This window comes from Borostomias antarcticus, assembly GCF_949987555.1.
Source record: "Borostomias antarcticus genome assembly, chromosome: 10".
Taxonomy (NCBI): domain Eukaryota; kingdom Metazoa; phylum Chordata; class Actinopteri; order Stomiiformes; family Stomiidae; genus Borostomias; species Borostomias antarcticus.
The window spans coordinates 10,062,484-10,081,347 of record NC_140243.1 but is presented as its reverse complement, the minus strand read 5'-3'; the positions used below and the strand labels follow the sequence as shown (position 1 = coordinate 10,081,347).

At 49.7% G+C, this 18,864-nt stretch overlaps 1 protein-coding gene across 1 annotated transcript in view; it reads left to right on the top strand.

Annotated features, from left to right (window-relative positions):
* Positions 1 to 18,864, top strand: part of scfd2 (sec1 family domain containing 2) — a 134,763-nt gene that overhangs the window by 12,278 nt on the left and 103,621 nt on the right. Inside the window, exons 3-4 of the mRNA XM_084444019.1 lie at positions 1,557 to 1,684; positions 7,720 to 7,895. Coding sequence (XP_084300145.1) covers positions 1,557 to 1,684; positions 7,720 to 7,895 — 304 coding nt within the window. The remainder of the gene's footprint in view (positions 1 to 1,556; positions 1,685 to 7,719; positions 7,896 to 18,864) is intronic.

The following is an 18,864-nucleotide window of genomic DNA, read 5'->3' as shown; positions in this document are numbered from 1 at the left end:
GGCCCAGCCAGGCCCGGTCTGGGACACATTACACTTGATATTAAACACATGGCAGCAGTTAGGAGAGAGACCCAGAGATGGGGGGGGGGGGGGGGGGGGCAGAGAGAGAGAGAGCCAGAGAGAGAGAGAGAGGGAAGGAGAGAGAGAAAAAGGAGAAAACAAAAGACGAAAAAGAAAAACAGAGTAGATTTAACATTTGGGGTGCGTGTCAGCGAACCCCCACCTCTCTCTCTCGTCCCCTCCCCCTTCCTTTCTCCCTCCCTAACTTTCCTCCTCCCTCCTCTCAGAGCACCAAAGAATCCTGTTCTGTTGTTGGCTGTGTTATGCTGGAGAACATTAGACCGGGGAACCTAAGACCGGAGAACATAAGACCGGAGAACATAAGACCGGAGAACATAAGACTGGAGAACATTAGAATGAGGGAACAGCCACACAGGGACACACACACACAAACACGCAGAGCAGGCTTTTATGGTGGTCCTTTTCAGGACCATCAAAGCATCGGCAGGTCCTTAAAGAACGCGTGAGAGAAGAGACAGACGGACAGATGAGATATGAGCTGAGCTGAGGCTCAGACGCCGAGGCCTTGTACAGTATAAGACTCACCGCCACTCTATGATGACGGTAAAGGGGATGAAACGCCTTAGGACGACAGGCTGGGAGCTCTTTATACTGCTGCTGATACTGGTGACGACAACATCAGATCAGATGCGTGTTGCTCATGTCCTGCAGGGGCCCGAGGTGGTAGGGTTAGCCGGGGTCTGGTGTGTTCCGGCTGGGCCGACAAAGGTGGTCCCTTGGGGGGGGTCTGGTGGTCCGTGATGAGGGCCTAGATGAGCGGCTGGACAGGGAGGGGGAGGAGCAGTGCCGGACCGTTCAGGTTCAGGTTGAGTTTACAGCCAAGGCAGGCTGGAGGAGACTGAGGGGGCAAGCTGCGGTCTGGAGACGGCAGGTTCAGTTTGGGGTTTTATGGCCGTTGTTGGGAAACATCTGATGTGTGTCAGAACACATGGTTCAGGGAAGATTGCGAGAGTTCCTGATGTTCCTCAGGCTAATTTCACTTATTTTCCCTGCGAGGGGTCACACAGGGGAGGGAAGGACACTAACTGACGCACACCCGATACGCACCGGACCTGCACGCAGTCACGACCGTGTGTGTGTGTGTGTGTGTGTGTGTGTGTGTGTGTGTGTGTGTGTGCGTGCGTGTGTGCGTGCGTGTGTGTGTGCGTGTGTGTGTGTGTGCGTGTGCGTGCATGTGAATGTTGTGCGTGAGTGTGCATATCTTTGGAACTCATGCACACACACACACACAATGTTTATTTGCCTGCATATGTGTGTGTATGTTTGTGCATGAGTTCCAATCACATGCACATGCCATCTCTATGGCTGTGCCCAGACACGTCACACACGCATGCAATGTGTGTGTGTGTGTGTGTGTGTGTGTGTGTGTGTGTGTGTGTGTGTGTGTGTGTGTGTGTGTGTGTGTGTGTGTGTGTGTGTCGGTCATCCAGTGTCCAGAGTGTCTGTGTGACCATGTCAACGTTGTGGGTCCTCAGGCAGTCGGCGAGCCGGTCCTTGTGGGAGGCCATGCTGGTCAGCAGGCAGAAGGAAGCCGTGATGGAGGTACGCAGACAGCTGGTCGAGGCCGCCAGCAAGGAGAACCTGCCCATCAAGATGAGCCTGGGTAAGAACCCCCCACTCTCCCCAGAACCCACTCCCCCAGGAACCCACTCAGCACCTACACAAACCTACACACACACACACACCTGGGGACACCCTCTAGTCCAATCATTCAGTCAGACACGTTATCTTGTTAGGGAGGGTTCGGGTTACCGTGAATGAAGGCGCAGTCCTGTTCAGAGTGAGTTCTGGAGGAGGCTTGGGAGGCTCTGCTCTCAGGGAGCCCCGTCGAGGGGCAGGCGGGACGGGGACAGACAGGGAGACGCGTCCCGCTGCTTTTACCCGAAGAGCCACAGCGCCCCCTACAGAGATGATGTTCTCTGCCTCTCTCTCTCTCTCTCTGTGTGTTTGCCCATGTGGCCACAGAGGAAATGTGAACCACATGTTGGCTCTCTCTGACTGACTGACTCACACACACACACACACACACACACAGATCTCGACTTTTGTTGTTTGGTAATGAAGCAAAGGGGTCTGAACTGAAGGGTAAAAGTACACCCAGGCACGCAGACACGCTCACGTAGCGTGCGCCACTCTCTTATCCTCTGATTCAGAAAGGTGTATGCACAAATCACATTTTGCATGTTCTGCACACACACACACACACACACACACACACACACACACACACACTGATGTGAGGGTTAGCATGTGGCAGCCGTGGAGGCGGAGGGTGGAGGAAGGGACTCTGGTCCCGTAGCTCCTGTAATCACAGAGATGGGGAGGGTCTCGTAACAAGCAGGTTGTAATATAATGGTGGGTCACACACATTTACATGCACATGCTCACACACACACACACACACACACACACACACACACACACACACACACACACACAGGCTGTCATGGTGGTTTCCTTTCGCACATCTGTGTCAAAGAGCTGTGCTTCACTCCTAATCCTGGGTGGCTGGATGCCTCTCTCCACTAGGCTTATGCACACACACACACACACACACACACACATACAGACACGCACACACATACACAGACACACACATACACAAACATACACACACACACGTCAGAGAGAGCAGGGGGGAGAGAGGGAGAGGGAGAAAGGGGGAGGGACAGGATAACTTGGGGAGACAGAGAATGTGAGAGAGAGAGAGAATGTGAGAAAGAGAGAGAGAGAGAATGTGTGAGAGAGAGAGAGAGAGAGAGAGAGAGAGAATGTGGGTGTTTGTGTGTGTTTGTGTGTGTTTGTGTGTGTGTGTGTGTGTGTGTGTGTGTGAGAGTTTGTGTGTGTGTGTTTGTGTGTGTGTGTGAGAGAGAGAGAGAGAGCGAAAGAGCGAGCGGAGGACAGAGAGGGAGAAACAGAGAGAGAGAGAGAGAGATTTTTTTGGGGGGGGAATTATAGACTTTTATTTCCAAAGTGAGGCATGTTTACCCCATTTTTCTTTTGTCACAAGTTAAAAATACATGTCACACAAGTAACCCACAACAACAAGATAAAACCACATCAGAACCCGAGAACCCAAGAGTTCTCCCTCACTGAACAGAGGACCCCCTGCACCCCCAGATGCGCACAAAACCCTCTATGTTCCCCGTCAGTTTGTAAAAGGCAGAGAGAGACAGGCAGAGAGACAGACAGAGAGAGTGAGAGAGAGAGAGATAGAGAGAGAGAGAGAAAGATAGAAAGAGTTGGTGTGGCAGTAAGGTGTTCCTCCCCTCTGACTGTTGGCTGTTGTGTCCAGCAGAGAAAGAGAGAGAGAGAGGGCAGGAGTGTACATCCAACACACTGGACCTTTATACCTCACTGGCTAAGAACCAAACCCTCTCTCCACCCTCCCCCCGTTCCCAACACCCCACCTGGAGAGAGAAAGGGGGGGGGGGGGGGGGGTTGGGGGGGTGGAGAAAATTTTCTTTTGAAATGTGGACCCTTCTGGTTTCTCACAGCACAATAGGTTTATGAAGTGCGTGCGTGCGTGCGTGCGTGCGTGCGTGCGTGCGTGCGTGCGTGCGTGCGTGTGTGTGCGTGCGTGCGTGCATGTCAGACACAGAGTGGCGAGTGTTGTTTTTGGCCAATTTTAACTATCATCAGGGATTTGTTTGGACAGCTTTGGTTTCAGTGTGTCAGTAAATGTGTGTTTATGCATCTGTGTTTTAATGTGTGCGGCATGTGTGTAGTGTGTGTGTGTGTGTGTGTGTGTGTGTGTGTGTGTGTGTGTGTGTGTGTGTGTGTGTGTGCGGCATGTGTGTGTGTGTGTGTGTACTTGTGTTGTAGTGGAAGAGAAAAGTGTTGACAGGATCTGTAGTGGCTCTGAGGCATGAGTTCCCCTGTTGCATTGTGGGTTCTCTCACTAGGTTGGGGACCAGCAGATATTGGATTGTATACATTACACACACGCACATGCACACGCACACAGCCAATGCATCAAGTAACAGCTATTTCCTGGCCTCTAAGCCAACAAGGCTGAATCATTGCCAGAGGAATCAGAACACACACACATACACACGTACACACACACACACACACACACACAAACTGGAGATTTGCCACTCATGCAGTACAGCCCAATCAGGACCCACATGAACACACACATTCTCTCTGTCTCTCATAGTTACTGTACGCGCGCACGCACGTACACACACAGACACACACACACACTGTACAGTACACACACAAATACAGTAAAGGGATGGGAATTGATAAGATTTTATTCATATATTACCAATGCCATGTATCAATTCCTTTATTGATTCTGGATCAATTTACACACACCCAGGCAGTGCAGAGACATGGAAGGGCAGTGTGTTCTACTGTATGTGCTGTACTCTACTCTACTCTACTGTGCAGTCTGGGAGCAGACCCAGGGATATGTCCATAAATAATAGCCCAAGGTCTCTCCCCAACTCTGACTGCATAAATAACAGCACACTATCCTCCCTCTTCACCCTCCTCCTCTCCTCCCTCCTCTCTCTCACCAGCAGTCTGCTCTCTCCCTCCTCTCTCTCTCCTCCCTCCTCTCTCTCCCTCCTCTCTCTCCTTCCTCCTCTCTCTCTTCCCCCTCCTCTCCTCTCTCCCTCCTCTCTCTGTCCAGCAGTCTGCTCTCTCCCTCCTCTCTCTCTCCTCCCTCCTCTCTCTCTCCTCCCTCCTCTCTCTCCCTCCTCTCTCCTTCCTCCTCTCTCTCTTCCCCCTCCTCTCCTCTCTCCCTCCTCTCTCTGTCCAGCAGTCTGCTCTCTCCCTCCTCTCTCTCTGTCTCTCTCTCCTTCTCCTTACATTACATTACAGGCATTAGCAGATGCTTGTTATTCAAAGCGATTAAAAATAATTGCATTTAACAGGTAAAGTGTACAACTATTTGCCTTGTGTCTAAGTGCATCTCCTTTCTAAATAAGCGACTAAGAGCTTGACCCGGTGCTGAAGTCAGAGTTCGAGAACATCTAAATACAATGCTATAGATGCTAAGAGGAAGGGTCAGGGTAGTGGGTTTTCAGCCTGTGGAGAACGATGGGCAGCAACTCTGCTATCCTGACGTCTGTGGGCAGCTCGTTCCACCACTGCGGGGCCAGGACAGAGCAGGACAGGCCAGGACAGAGCAGGCCAGGACAGAACAGGACAGAGCAGGACAGAGAAGGACAGGGCAGGACAGAGCAGAGCCGTGAGTGACCGGGTCAACTGGCCGCAGGGGCCTCAGAGCGACGGGGTGACCGAACGCAGCAGAGCAAAGTGGTCTTCTTCTCTCCTCTCTCCCTCAACCTGCTCTCTCCTTCCTCCTCTCTCCCCTTCCTCTCTCTCCTCCTCTCTCTCCTTCCTCCTCTCTTCTCCTCCCTCCTCTCTCCCCTTCCTCCTCTCTCTCCCCTTCCTCCTCTCTCTCTCCTTCCTCCTCTCTCCCCTTCCTCCTCTCTTCTCCTCCTCTCTCTCCTTCCTCCTCTCTCCCCTTCCTCCTCTCTTCTCCTCCTCTCTCTTCTTCCTCCTCTCTCTCCTTCTCTCTCTTTCTCTCTCCTTCCTCCTCTCTTCTCCTCCTCTCTCTCCCCTTCCTCCTCTCTTCTCCTCCTCTCTCTCCTTTCTCCTCTCTCTCCTTCTCTCTCCTTCCTCCTCTCTCTCCTTCCTCCTCTCTTCTCCTTCTCTCTCTCCCCTTCCTCCCTCTCCTTCCTGCTTTCTCTCCTTCCTGCTCTCTCCTTCTCTCCCTTCTCCTCCTCTCTTCTCCTCCTCTTCTGGCCAGTTGAAGCAGAGACTCTTCAGAGTCATGCTGAAGCAGCCATTGCTCAGTCCCTGAGTCACCCACAGACCACCAGCATGCCGGTCGTATTCCTTGTTCTGTTACTGGGCTAAATCATGGTGGCCAAATCATGGCCCTTGCCTTCTCTGCATTGTTCAGGGGTTGGATCATAACTGGTCCCCAGTTTCCTTGGGGGCTCCTCAGTCCTTCTAGTCCTATCTTCTCTTTTATCTCTCTCTTTCTCTCTCTCTCACACACACACACACGTCATGTTTCAGGGTTAGATTATGGTTGGCCCTCGGAATCTCTCATTATTGCCTATTCCAGGGCAGGATTATGTTTGGCCTGGCTGTGGCTGTATTTCCCGGTCCTGGGCTAGTTATGGTTGGCAACTCTGTCTGAGTGAACCGCTCCTGGCAACCTCTCTACTGCTCAGTCTGCTCACAATGGGGCTTTTCACTGTCTAGATGTTTTTGGACTGAGCTCTGTTCCTTAATATGTTTGAGAGTCAGAGAGAAACCTGATTCACTTTTGTACACACTTCCTCCATTTTGCTCCTCTGTGCCACACAGCGTGCTTGCTGATTGGTTCGGGGCCATTAAAAGACCACATTTCCCAGCAGGCTAAGTTTCAGCGGTCTTTAGCGCTGTCAGCTTAACTTATCAGCAGACTGGACTAGAATTCCTTGTTGATATATTTCCTATTATATTTCTTACACTGCAACAGGCAGTACAGTGGTATACTCCAGCACTAACACAGTGGTCAGATTCCACTCATACCATATCCGCGATATTCTATTTTGTATTCTGGAACTTTCTGGCCCCGTTTCTTTAGCCATTTTTTCACTGTGCCTGTCCGCTCCTCCTGTAGTCATCTGTTTGGCCCAGACTAAAGCAAACATCGGCCATCTAGTCCAACAGGAAATACTCCCACATCTGGTCCTGCTTCAGAACATCAACATGAAGAAGTGGGCTTTATGGGGAGTTAATGTGAGCCCCCGCCCCCAGCCCAGGATCCCCCTCTGCTCGTCCTCCCCCCTCCCTCGCGTCTCTACCTCCAACCATCCAGCCCCCCCCCCCCCCCCCCCCTAGCAGCTTCCTGTGTCTCTGTGAATCTTCCTCGGAGTGGGGGGGGGGGGGGGGGGGGGGGCTTAACCAGTACGTGCTCCACTCTGCCAGCTCTGCAAATAATCAGCGAAAACCTCAGATTTGCACTTATTAGTCACACTCTCGGACAGGCTCGCTCAGGGACTCTTATCACTGGAGCACTGTACACACGCACACACACACACACACACACAGTATGCGCACACAGTATGCGCACACAGTCACACACTATGACTCATATAATTACCCTCTCTACTTTGACAGACACTGCAACTCAGACATGCATGAGGAGCAGAGTGCACTGAATGGCTCTTTCTCACACACACACACACACACACACACACACACACACACACACACACACACACACACACACACACACACACACACACACACACACACACACTATGTTCTCCTGTCTTTCTCCCAGCATGTGGAGTGTGTTGGCTGAGATAATATTATGGTCTGGTAGGGTATCATACTGGTGTGTGTGATAGGTTTTAAAGAGAGTTATGTCAGTTATGCCTATATTTACTCTGGTTCCACACACTGCTGTTCTGATTGTGTGTGTGTGTGTGTGTGTGTGTGTGTGTGTGTGTTCATCATCAGCCTTGTCCATTTCCATCCCGCATTACAGTAGTCCAGCAGGCAAAGCTATAAATCTTACACCCACAGGTAGATTAGTGTGTGTACGCTACTGTTCTTAATCTGTTAATCTGTGTCTGTGCGGTCATTTCCTGTGTGTTGGTAACTGTGTCTTCCCCCCAGGCCGTGTGAGTCCCGAGCAGCTGTGCTCCTACGTGCAGCTGTTTAAGAGTAGCTGGGGGGCGCTAGAGAGTCACTGCGGGGTGCTGCAGCTGGCCCTGGCCACCGCCCAGACCCTCCGCCACCCCACCCTGCCTCGCTGGGACGCCTGCCTGGCCTTTGAGAGGCTTCTGCTGCAGGTACGCACGCACACACACACTCACACACACACACACCAGACCGTCTGACGAGTTGGACCGAGCTGAATGCTGGTCTCAGGCCCAAAGCACAGGGCATCATCACGCGTTACGTCATGGAAAACGAAGGTCTATCTCTGCGTGACCGGCGACTGTTGTGTGCAGCGGGCTTCGTCTGGCGCTAACTTGTCTCATCGTCGTTGAATGCTTCAGTAGGCGGCACTTGGGGCCGCCGTGTTTTAGGCTAGAGGGGCTTGCGGCGGGGACTCCGGCGGACCCGGTCCTGGTGATAAACCAACAGCGAGGGGAAAAACACTCCTCCGCTTTGTAAACACAGCCAGTTGTGTTGTTTGGGGGGAAAAAACAACCGATTGGGATTTTGTAAACGTCTGGCCGAGCCAGCTTTCCGATTTTGTTCTGGAGGTTGCGGGACATGTCTGAGGAAGAGGGACAGTTTATGTGGGCGGACAGGTCTCGAGGAGAAGAGGGACAGTTTATGGGGGCGGACAGGTCGGGGCAGGCGGGGTGAATGGAGAGGGAGAGAGAGAGAGAGAGAGAGAGAGAGAGAGAGATAGTGGGAGAGAAGGAGAGAAAAGGGCCCAACTGGCTCACATCACACCTTAGATCTTTAGCAGTGGTTTGCTGACAGCTGGGGAACTCTCTCTCTCTGTCTATCCCTCTCTCTCTGTCTATCCCTCTCCTTCTCACTCTGTCTATCCCTCTCTCTCTATCTCTCTCTCTCTCTCCTTCTCACTCTGTCTATCCCTCTCTCTCTCTCTCTCTCTCTATCTCTCTCTCTCTCTACTTCTTTCTCTCGTACTCTCTATCTGCTCCACCGTCTCTCACCCTCACCCTGAGAGCAGGAGAGCTGGTCGGCGCCATGCTATAGTCTCCTAATCTAACTAATACCACTCCATTCCACAGCCATTTCCTCCTCCTCCTACCTCTATATTTTCATAGAGTCTCTCTGTGTTCCTGCGGCTGTAAAGCAAGCAGCAGGACAGCACAGTATTTAGGAACTTATTAAAGTAAATCACGGAAAAACAACATACGCCACAGCCAACAGTTGGTGCCAAAGTGGAATTTGAAAACGGCCTTGTTGCTCAGCAGGGGCCACGTCTGGTTATTCCAAAATTAAGGAAGATTCTGAGGCTCGTGCATTGCCAGTATCTACAGTATCCTAATATCATACTGTATCACCAGTATCTACAGTATCCTAATATCATACTGTATCACCAGTATCTGCTGTCATACCGCCAGTTCACCAGGGCCCCTGGTGGTTAGAATGGGCCCCTGGCCCCAGGTTAGAATGGGCCCCAGCCACTCACCAAACCACCCTGATGGCTCTGCTCTCTGGAGCCGCAGCGCTGTAATAACTGTGAGTTGTTATTTCAACATGACTCCATTCAGCATACACGTTCTTCATAAATCACACGTTACAATGAGGCCCTGGGGTGGGAGTTGGTTTTTGCAATCAAAACTTACCTGTAATGTGACACAGCGTTTGATTGGGGTATTAAGTGAATTGAGTTCTATGGTGCTGGGGATGTACTGTAACAATAACCGGTATAATGATAAACTGTGATAAAATGTGATTAAATGTATCACAATAAAACCGTGTTCACTATTACCATGCTTTGAAAAACTCTACTGTAAATAAAAAATCCAGCATCAACCAAAGCTAGCAACAGTCTTCAAGACAAATTATTTTAATGTTTATGCAAACAAAAAGTGCATAGTGCTGATATTTGATAACTATTCGTGGTTTTCAATATAAAACTTAGTGAAATGTTTTCAGTGTAGTTTTTGAACATTTTCAGCATATTTTAACAGTACCGTGATAATACTGATAACCGTGATAATTTTGGTCACTATAATCGTGATGTGAAATGTTGATACCTGGCGGGCTGCCGGGCTGGCGGTTGGCCTGTGTTTACTGTGCCAGACACTGTGCGAGTCTATCAGGTGCAATAGTTACCCCTGAGGAGAGCTGTACATCAGGATAGCATCATCTCACTGGCACTGCCCCTAACACCTGGCACTGCCCCCTACCTCCCTCCCTGGCAGACGCTGCCCCACCCACTTTGCCTTGTGCTGCCACTCCAGTCCCTGGCACTGCCCCCGATGGCCCCATGCCATCTCCCATGCTCTGGGGGGGAGGGGGGGGTCTGAATGGGTCAGATTGAGCAGCCTTGGGTCAGCACCAACCCAAGGAGTCGCAAGGCCTGTGTTTGTATTCTGCCTAGGCCCAGTTCTGGTCAGGGGTGGGGCACCCTTTAGAGCCTCAACAAACCCTCTCTTCAGTGCTTCCCAGAACCCCCCGCCCCCCCGACCACACCAACCACACACAACACTCCCCTGACCTCCTTACTGACCACACTACCCACACGAACCACATGCCCCTGAGCACAGTAGTAGAGGACAGCAGTGTAGAAGGGAATAGAGCTCTGGGCCCGAGCCCAAGTAGAGTAGAGATGACCCCTCCAACTGGCCTGTGGCTGCATGTCCGCTGGGAGGGATTACCAGGGCCGGCTCTAGACATTCCTGCTCCAGTAACTACTGCTCAGCCGGATTCTCTGCTGCAGTGTTCATTTTGACAGCAAATTTTGATTTAGTTTGAATTAATTTTGACTGAAATGCTATTTAGTTTTAGTCATATTTTAGCCTTCTGAATTGTTTTAGTCTAGTTTTAGTTGCGTAAATAGCATTAAGGTTTTAGTTGACTAAATCTACAGTAGAGAGCCAAAACTTTCACTGAAATCTCAACATTCTGATTGGATCTCTTCCCAAATCGTCCCTCCCCATTTTCATCTAGTTTTTATTTGCTGATGGAAATGTCGAAATGTAGATTTCACCATGGATCTTGTCATCATACATTTGTTTTTATTTAGTTACTGTCTCGTGACGATAACTACTGTAAATACAGGCTGTTGACAAATCATTTTCATCATAGTTTTCATCGACAAAATTAACTCTGCTCTGCTGGTGTCTTATACAACCCTGGGTCACACACACACACACACACACACACAGACACACACACATACTGTGCACACATATGGATCACTAGGAGTGCCATCATTCTTTAGTTTCAGTGTCCGCGCTCTCCCCTGACTACAGCCTCAAACACACAATCCTCGACGGGCACTGCACAGCGTCAGCCGTTTGAAGGAAGAAGCAGAAGAAAAAAAAAGCCGATCATAACACTTTATTTTTCTCTTTATGGACATTCTTCTCAACACAGACCAATCCCCATGAAAACTACCAACAACAGGCCTCATCTGGACTACATCAGCCCCGTCGCACCGAAATCCTACTGAGGGATAAACAGAAACAACGTCAGCATCGGCCCTCTAGCAGCACTCTTCTTATCTGCGCCGCATGCCACAGACAGAGGGCTTTAAGACAGTAATTGCCCCCCGCCCCAACCCCGAGGGCATGGAGCCTCTCTGCCCCCCACTCCCGTCAGTACAGACGCTCTCTGCTGCCTCCAGCCCCCAGGGGGGGTGAGACAGGGGGCAGGCTGGAGACTGTAACAAATGAGTGTGACACGATGGACACTGAGGTGTCCAGCGCTGACCTCTCCTCCCCCCGCTGGTTAACGGCCTCATATCTGAGCTGACCTGGACTGACCGTCCCCCCATCCATCCACCCCCCCCCCCACCCCACCCCCCTGGCTGGCGACTGGTCAGACTTGCTATAGACACACAGGATCACTTCACAGAGTTACTGTAGCAGCAGGAGGTTGGGAGTCCCTCTCTCTGTCTGCGTCTGTTACACTCTCAATTCAATTCAAAGGGCTTTATTGGCATGGGAAACATACTCTGTCTCTCTCTGTTACCGTCTGTCTGTCTCTGTCTCTGTCTCTGTCTGTCTCTTTCTCTGTCTGCCTCTGTCTCTCTCTGTCTCTCTCTGTTACCGTCTGTCTGTCTCTGTCTGTCTCTTTCTCTGTCTGTCTCTGTTACTCTCTGTCTCGCTCTGTTACCGTCTGTCTGTCTCTGTCTCTGTCTGTCTCTGTTATTGTGTATGCCTGTCTTTCTGTTACTGTCTATGTCTGTCTGTGTGTGTGTATGTCATTTTCTCTCTGTCTCTTTGTATGTCTGTCTCTGTTACTATCTCTGTCTCTCAGTCTCTGTCTCTCAGTCTCTGTCTCTCAGTCTCTGCTTCTCTGTCTCAGTATCTCTCTGTTAGTGTCTATGTACAATGTCTCTCTCTTTCTGTCTCTGTTATTGTCTCTGTCTCTCTCTGTCCGTCTGTCTGTCTCTCTATTCTTTCTTTCTTTCTTTCTTTCTTTCTTTCTTTCTTTCTTTCTTTCTTTCTTTCTTTCTTTCTTTCTTTCTTTCTTTCTTTCGTCCTCCCTCCTCTCCCTTGTCCCCAGCATGACTTGCTGGTATGTGTGTGTATGTGATATGCTCATACTGTATCTACAGCATGTCATGCTGATCCACAAACAACACAGGCCACAGAGCAAAACACACACTCGCACACGCGCACGCACACACACGCACACACACACACACACACACACACACACACTCTCTCTCTCTCTCTCAGACCTCCTGTCCTGGAGTGGGAGCAGAGCAGGGTTTATCAGGGGGTGAGTTATTTACCCCGCGCCTTCTTCCTGTGTTTGGTTGGAGGGGATTACAGCGGGAGGGCCGAGCGGTGATGGAGTTCACTCCCCCCAGGAAGACCAGGAATACCCCCCCCCCCCCCCCCCCTCTCCGCCTATGCAGGCAGAGACGGCTGTGTTTACACACACACATGGCCGGGCCAGCAGGGCCTAATGCAGGTCTGTTTAACAGGCAGAGAGAGACCTGTTTAGAATGGACAGCCCTTTTAACCGAGGTGATGGAGCCATAGGTCAGGGGTCGAATAACTCGTCTTACTTCCTGTTATCATTACCACCAGGGATAGGCGGCTCGGCTCGCTGGGATTCTCAAGAGTCGGCGCCCTCCTCCCTAATGGACCCGCAAGCCTTGTTACCCTGGTGATGCTTTTCCTACTCTGTAGAGTTCAAGAGCTCTCTAAAGATCACTGTGCAACACCCCATCACAGCTGAATAGTGATTTGTATGGCTCGCCGAAAGGGACCGCACGCCCCTCCGCCAAAAACTCAGGCGATGGCCATGCACCTGATGAAGCTCATAGCGAAACGCATTGTGCGCCTTGATGGTAATGTCAGTCCGTCACCTGAGTTTTTGGCGGAAGAGTGTGCGTCCCCTTCTGATGAAACCTCGGAAGGTTTAACTCTTAAAATTTTTTGACCTTCGTTTGCTCTGACCAGCGCCGCCGACTCTGGATGCGCACGAGCGCTCTCTAATTGAAGTCATTTGTATGCGTTGCATTTTTAACCTGCTACTCGGGCATCTTTTTTTTTTTTTTTTCTGAGAAACCCCCTTAAATCCATATCTCAGACCACTGAGCTGGAACCTGTGAAGATTGCCAGGCCGAAAGTGTGAGTAGCTGAGTGTTGCCTCGCCAGGTGTGAACGGTGTAGCTTCAGGCCTACGGTGTGAGGAACCCAGGGTTACCTCACACTGTGCCACTTTCATTTTCCCTTTTTCTTTCTCTGCTAGTGTTTTTTTTTTTTTTTTTTTCTTTTGGCAGAGCTGCGCTTTTAGTCAGACCCATGCAGGGAACATCAGGACATCTGCGGCACATTGTTGAACTGGTCTCTATTGTTTGCTGCGGCTGAGGGAGTCAGAAACCTTGATGCCAGGACTTCTCATGTGGTCGGGGTTTCTTTTTTCCTGGGTGAATGTGTGTCGCGTTACAGCGTGCCAGCTTTTGCTTTCCACAGTTGTGGGAGAAGGAAGCTTGGTTTGCCCCAACCTCTGATGTTAAACAGTGTAATCAGCGACAAACACTGAGGAAAGCCCTGGTCTCACAACACTCCTAACCCTCACCCTAGCCCCAAAGCCCTGGTCTCACAACACTCCTAACCCTCACCCTAGCCCCAAAGCCCTGGTTTCATAACACTCCTAACCCTCACCCTAGCCCCAAAGCCCTGCTCTCACAACACTCCTAACCCTCACCCTAGCCCCAAAGCCCTGGTCTCACAACACTCCTAACCCTCACCCTAGCCCCAAAGCCCTGGTCTCACAACACCCTCACACACTGGCCCACCGGGGTCCTTAGGGCGGATTGAGTGGTAGAGGTAGTGGGTCTGAGGCAGGTTTGAGGACAGGGGTAGAGGAGCAGGTTTGAGGACAGGGGTAGAGGAGCAGGTTTGAGGACAGGGGTAGAGTGGTAGGTTTGGAGACAGGACGGGTAGAGGGGTTGGTTTGGGAACGGGGTAGGTTTGAGGACAGGGGTAGAGCAGCAGGTTTGGAGACAGAGGACAGGGATAAAAGGGCAGGTCTGGGGACAGGGGTAGAGGGGCAGGCTTGGAAACAGGGGACAGGGGTAGAGAGGCAGGTTTAGGGACAGGGGACAGAGAACTCTGCTCCCCAGGTGAATCAGGTCAGTGTGGTTTGGTCCTCCTATCCTGGCGTCTGGTTTCTCTGAGCGCCCTCCAGACCGACGACACAGGCGGGGGAAAATCCCCCACAATGCCCTGCATTCACCCCTGGACTCTAATTAGGAAGGCTCTGGAAAAAGTTGGCAGAGAGAGAGACAGACAGGGAGAGAGAGAGAGACAGAGAGAGAGAGAGAGAGAGAGAGAGAGAGAGAGAGAGAGACAGACAGGGAGAGAAAGACAGACAGGGAGAGAGAGAGACAGACAGGGAGAGAGACAGACAGACAGACAGGGAGAGAGAGAGACAGAGAGAGAGAGAAGGAGAGGGAGATCAAGTGAACGAGTGAGGGGCAGGAGACCTAACAGTGACCCAGTGTCCCAGCCCAAAGCAACTCCCTGAACAGACCCAGATCTCTCTCCTGCAGAACCCACTGGTCACTTACCTGCTGAGCTAAGGGGTCACAAGGTGTGTGTGTGTATGTGTGTGTGTGTGTGCGTGCGTGTGTGAAGAGTGTAGTTTGAAGAGCTTATTGTGATTAAACAGAGGGAGGGTATAGGTCATCCTATGTGTTTGACTGGTTGAGGAATATGATGGATCTGTGGTGGTTGAGGAAGAGGAGGATGATGATGATGGACCTGAACAGAGATAGACCAGGTAGTAAAGCTCAGATCATTCACTATCCTCAACCAAGTACCGGTCTGTCACTGTCCAGGTCTTTCAGACTGGAATGGGTTAACCCCAAGCACCACAGCCCGGCAGGACAGATGAAAACCTGACAGAGTGGTATGTGTGTGTGTGTGCGTGCATGCGTGCATGCCTGCGTGTGTGTGTGTGTGTGTGTGTGCTGAATGCTTAGCTTTGTGTGCGGGTGGACAGTGGACCTCTTAAGCCCTCAGGTGATGCTCAGGGTGCACACGGCCGTGGCACACGGCAGACTGGCAGCACCCCCTACTGGCCAGGGTGGTAAAGCCCTGCTCTTTGAGTGCACACGGGGGAAGGAGGGGGGTCTGTGGGGGGGTAGGTGTTTCCCTCAGGTCAGTGAGCACAGGGCACAGGGAAGACAAGGGTTCCTCTCTCTCTCTCTGTTACACTGTAATCATACCCAGCTGAGAGTCCCCTCCTCCCCTCGCCCCCGGGGGGAAACCCCTCACCCCGCTCACCTGTCGCCATGGTTACTAAGCGTAGAGGGTCAGAGCGAGGGTCAATCGGTGATAGAACTCTGTCACCCCAGTCTGTCATTAATTACCCACAATTCCCAGGTGCTCTGCGACAGAGGTGACCTGTGACCCCCCCTCCAGGCCGGCGGGACTCAGCGGTGTGTGGCATGATGAGGTGGAGGGTGACCATGTTTAGGGACGGTGTTTAGGGAATATTGTCAGATAAGGGTAAAATACCCCCCAATGTTAGCCATAACCTGAGCTCATTCTCAGACCTCCCTGCTCCTCAACATGTCCTGGATGAAGTTTAGTCGGTGGGCTTTGATGGGACCTTAGCTCTGAGGTGAGAGGCTAGCTGTATTGAGTTAGCACAGGTTAGGGGCTAGCTGTATTGAGTTAGCACAGGGTTGAGGCTAGCTGTATTGATGCTGCATCCCATTTGGCCGGGCAAGTGGTGATTGAAGCGATACTACACAGAGTTTTAACTGGAATGCCCCTCTCCACCCTACATACTCAACCCAACTATCCCCCAGTTCGCTCTGGATGGCGTGAACAAGATGGCAGCTCCCTGTGTTAAAGTTAAAGTTAAACTTTAGTACTTTAGTAATATTGTTTTATTAGTATTTCTGTCTTATTTGTGTCTCATTAAATCAGTCGTACACACAACTGTTATCTGAGGACATGTTCACTACCTCTTTTGTTTGCACAATGTACTGGTTTGGCAAGCAAAGCTAGCTTACGTCCATCTTTGTTCCGAGCTGTTGTTGTCTACTGTACCGCGGTTACCTCGGGGTGATGTCATTCTCTGTCTCTCCCACCTCCTACCCCACCACTTCCCAGACAAAAGGAATGCAACCTACCTTAGTACAGGGTAGGGGCTAGCTGTATTGAGTTAGTACAGGGTGGAGGCTAGCTGTATTGAGTTAGTACAGGGTAGGGGCTAGGCCTGGGTTCAAAAAATCGATTTTCCGATTTTGAATCGATTCTCATTTTATTCCCTAGAGATCAATTTGTATGTCCAGAGATCGATTTTTTATTTATTTATGTATTTCCACCGTTAGTGTTGCACGTTCGGTATTTATTGTAGTTCAAATGTGTCTCTTGTGTAAGCCCTCAAGAGGATATGCGCCTAGTTGACCGCACATTTGTTTAGTCTCCGCCGCAAGCTTTTTTTTTCTTTTTTTTTTACTATTTATAATGGGTAAAATCAGATCAAATGCTTTATTGGTCACATATAGTGTACAGTAAAATGTTGCTCGTATTTCATTGTAGAACTGCGCACAGCGCGTTGCGCTCAGCCCATCTGTCCCTCTCTCCCTCACACACACCCGTCCCGCCCCATCTGTAAACAGACCCTCCTCCGCTCCTCTCCTTGCGCTCACATGTCGAAGACAGCTGAGAAGAATCAATCCGGAGTAGCCCTACATGAATGGCTAGTGATATCATGAACACCTCTGTACAAATGTGTCCAAAACTGATGCAATTAGTTAACTCTGATAAGTTAGTATGTTAACACAACACTGTCAATCTCGTAGAGTTAAGTTAGCAGGCACGTTATATTAGCTAGCCAGCCAGCTAATTAGCGCAGCAGGCATTTACCAACATTTAGTTAAAGGAGTAGTAAAGGGAAAATGCATGTTTTGCCCTGTTTTAAGGTTACTTATGATCATATACATTGGTTCAGATCAAAACGTTGACAAAACTAGCACTTTTGAGAAAGTCTGATAATTGCTCTACCACCGTTTTGGTCATACAATGGATGTGGATGGGCACCTTGAAAAATCTTTCAAAAACATGTTAAACTCTCGATTTCAAATTCAAGAAGCTCACCGAGGGGGTAATTGGTGTCCGTTGGTGTTCTGACATCAAATTCGCCGCAAAGTATGAATCCTGTAGGGTTTTATTGATTATTTTATGAAATCCATTGACTTGACGCAACCGTTGTAGATGTGTAGATCAATCCGCAGAGGGGATTCAGGAAGCGGAACTACTTACGGTAGCTATTGTTATTGTTTATGTTGCTAGGCTACCTAGTTTGCGGAGGTTTACACACGTATGTGCTGCGACTAAATAGTTCTATGCTAAATATTTTAAAAAGCCTTTCCAGATTAACTAGAATCTTAATTACTTTATGGCGAATTATATGTCAGAACGCCAACTAACACCTCAGTGAGTTTCTTGTCTTTGAAATCGAGAGTTTAACATGTTTTTGAAAGATTTTTCAAGATGCCCACCCCATTGTATGACCAAAACGGTGGTAGAGCAATTATTAGACTTTCTCAAAAGTGCTAGTTTTGTCAACGTTTTGATCTGAACCATTGTATATGATCATAAGTAACCTTAAAACAGGGCTAAACATGCATTTTCCCTTTACTACTCCTTTAACTTGCTAGCCTAGCTAACTGGCTACTGAACTCAGTTAGTGCGATCCACAACTCTCATTTTTGATCTATGATCAACTTGTTGTTGTGCAACATATGATGCTGACGCCTGGAGAAAATGTTTCTGTTGAAAAGGAGTTTTCACATGTTGCGGTAGATGTCCTCAAAGATAGGGAAAGGGTAGAGCCAATGAGTAACCTCGACTCCAAACTGAAATTATACGTGCGGTAACCGCTACATTGACATAACTTCCTTTTCAGTACTTTACGCCAACTAACACCTCAGTGAGTTTCTTGTCTTTGAAATCGAGAGTTTAACATGTTTTTGAAAGATTTTTCAAGATGCCCACCCACATCCATTGTATGACCAAAACGGTGGTAGAGCAATTATCAGACTTTCTCAAAAGTGCTAGTTTTGTCAACGTCTTGATCTGAACCATTGTATATGATCATAAGTAAACTTAAAACAGGGCTAAACATGCATTTTCCCTTTACTACTCCTTTAACTTGCTAGCCTAGCTAACTGGCTACTGAACTCAGTTACTGCGATCCACAACTCTCATTTTTGATCTATGATCAACTTGTGGTTGTGCAACATACGATGCTGAGGCCCAGAGAAAACATTTCTGTTGAAAAGGAGTTTTCACATGTTGCGGTAGATGTCCTCAAAGATAGGGAAAGGTTAGAGCCAATGAGTAACCTCGACTCCAAACTGAAATTATACGTGCATTAACCGCTACATTGACATAACTTCCTTTTTCAGTACTATACGGCGGCCGCCAAACTAAAAACACACCACTGCATTTATGCCTACAAAGTGAAAAAACAAGTTGATGATGACCCAAATGTGTTCGACCTCTGACAAGTTCCAGAAGTCCCTCTTGAAGTGGTTCCACATCTGAAACAAACTTTATGGTGTGTAGAAACATGGTGTTGGCTATAGAAACACTGGAGAAAGTTTAATGCTTTAGTCAT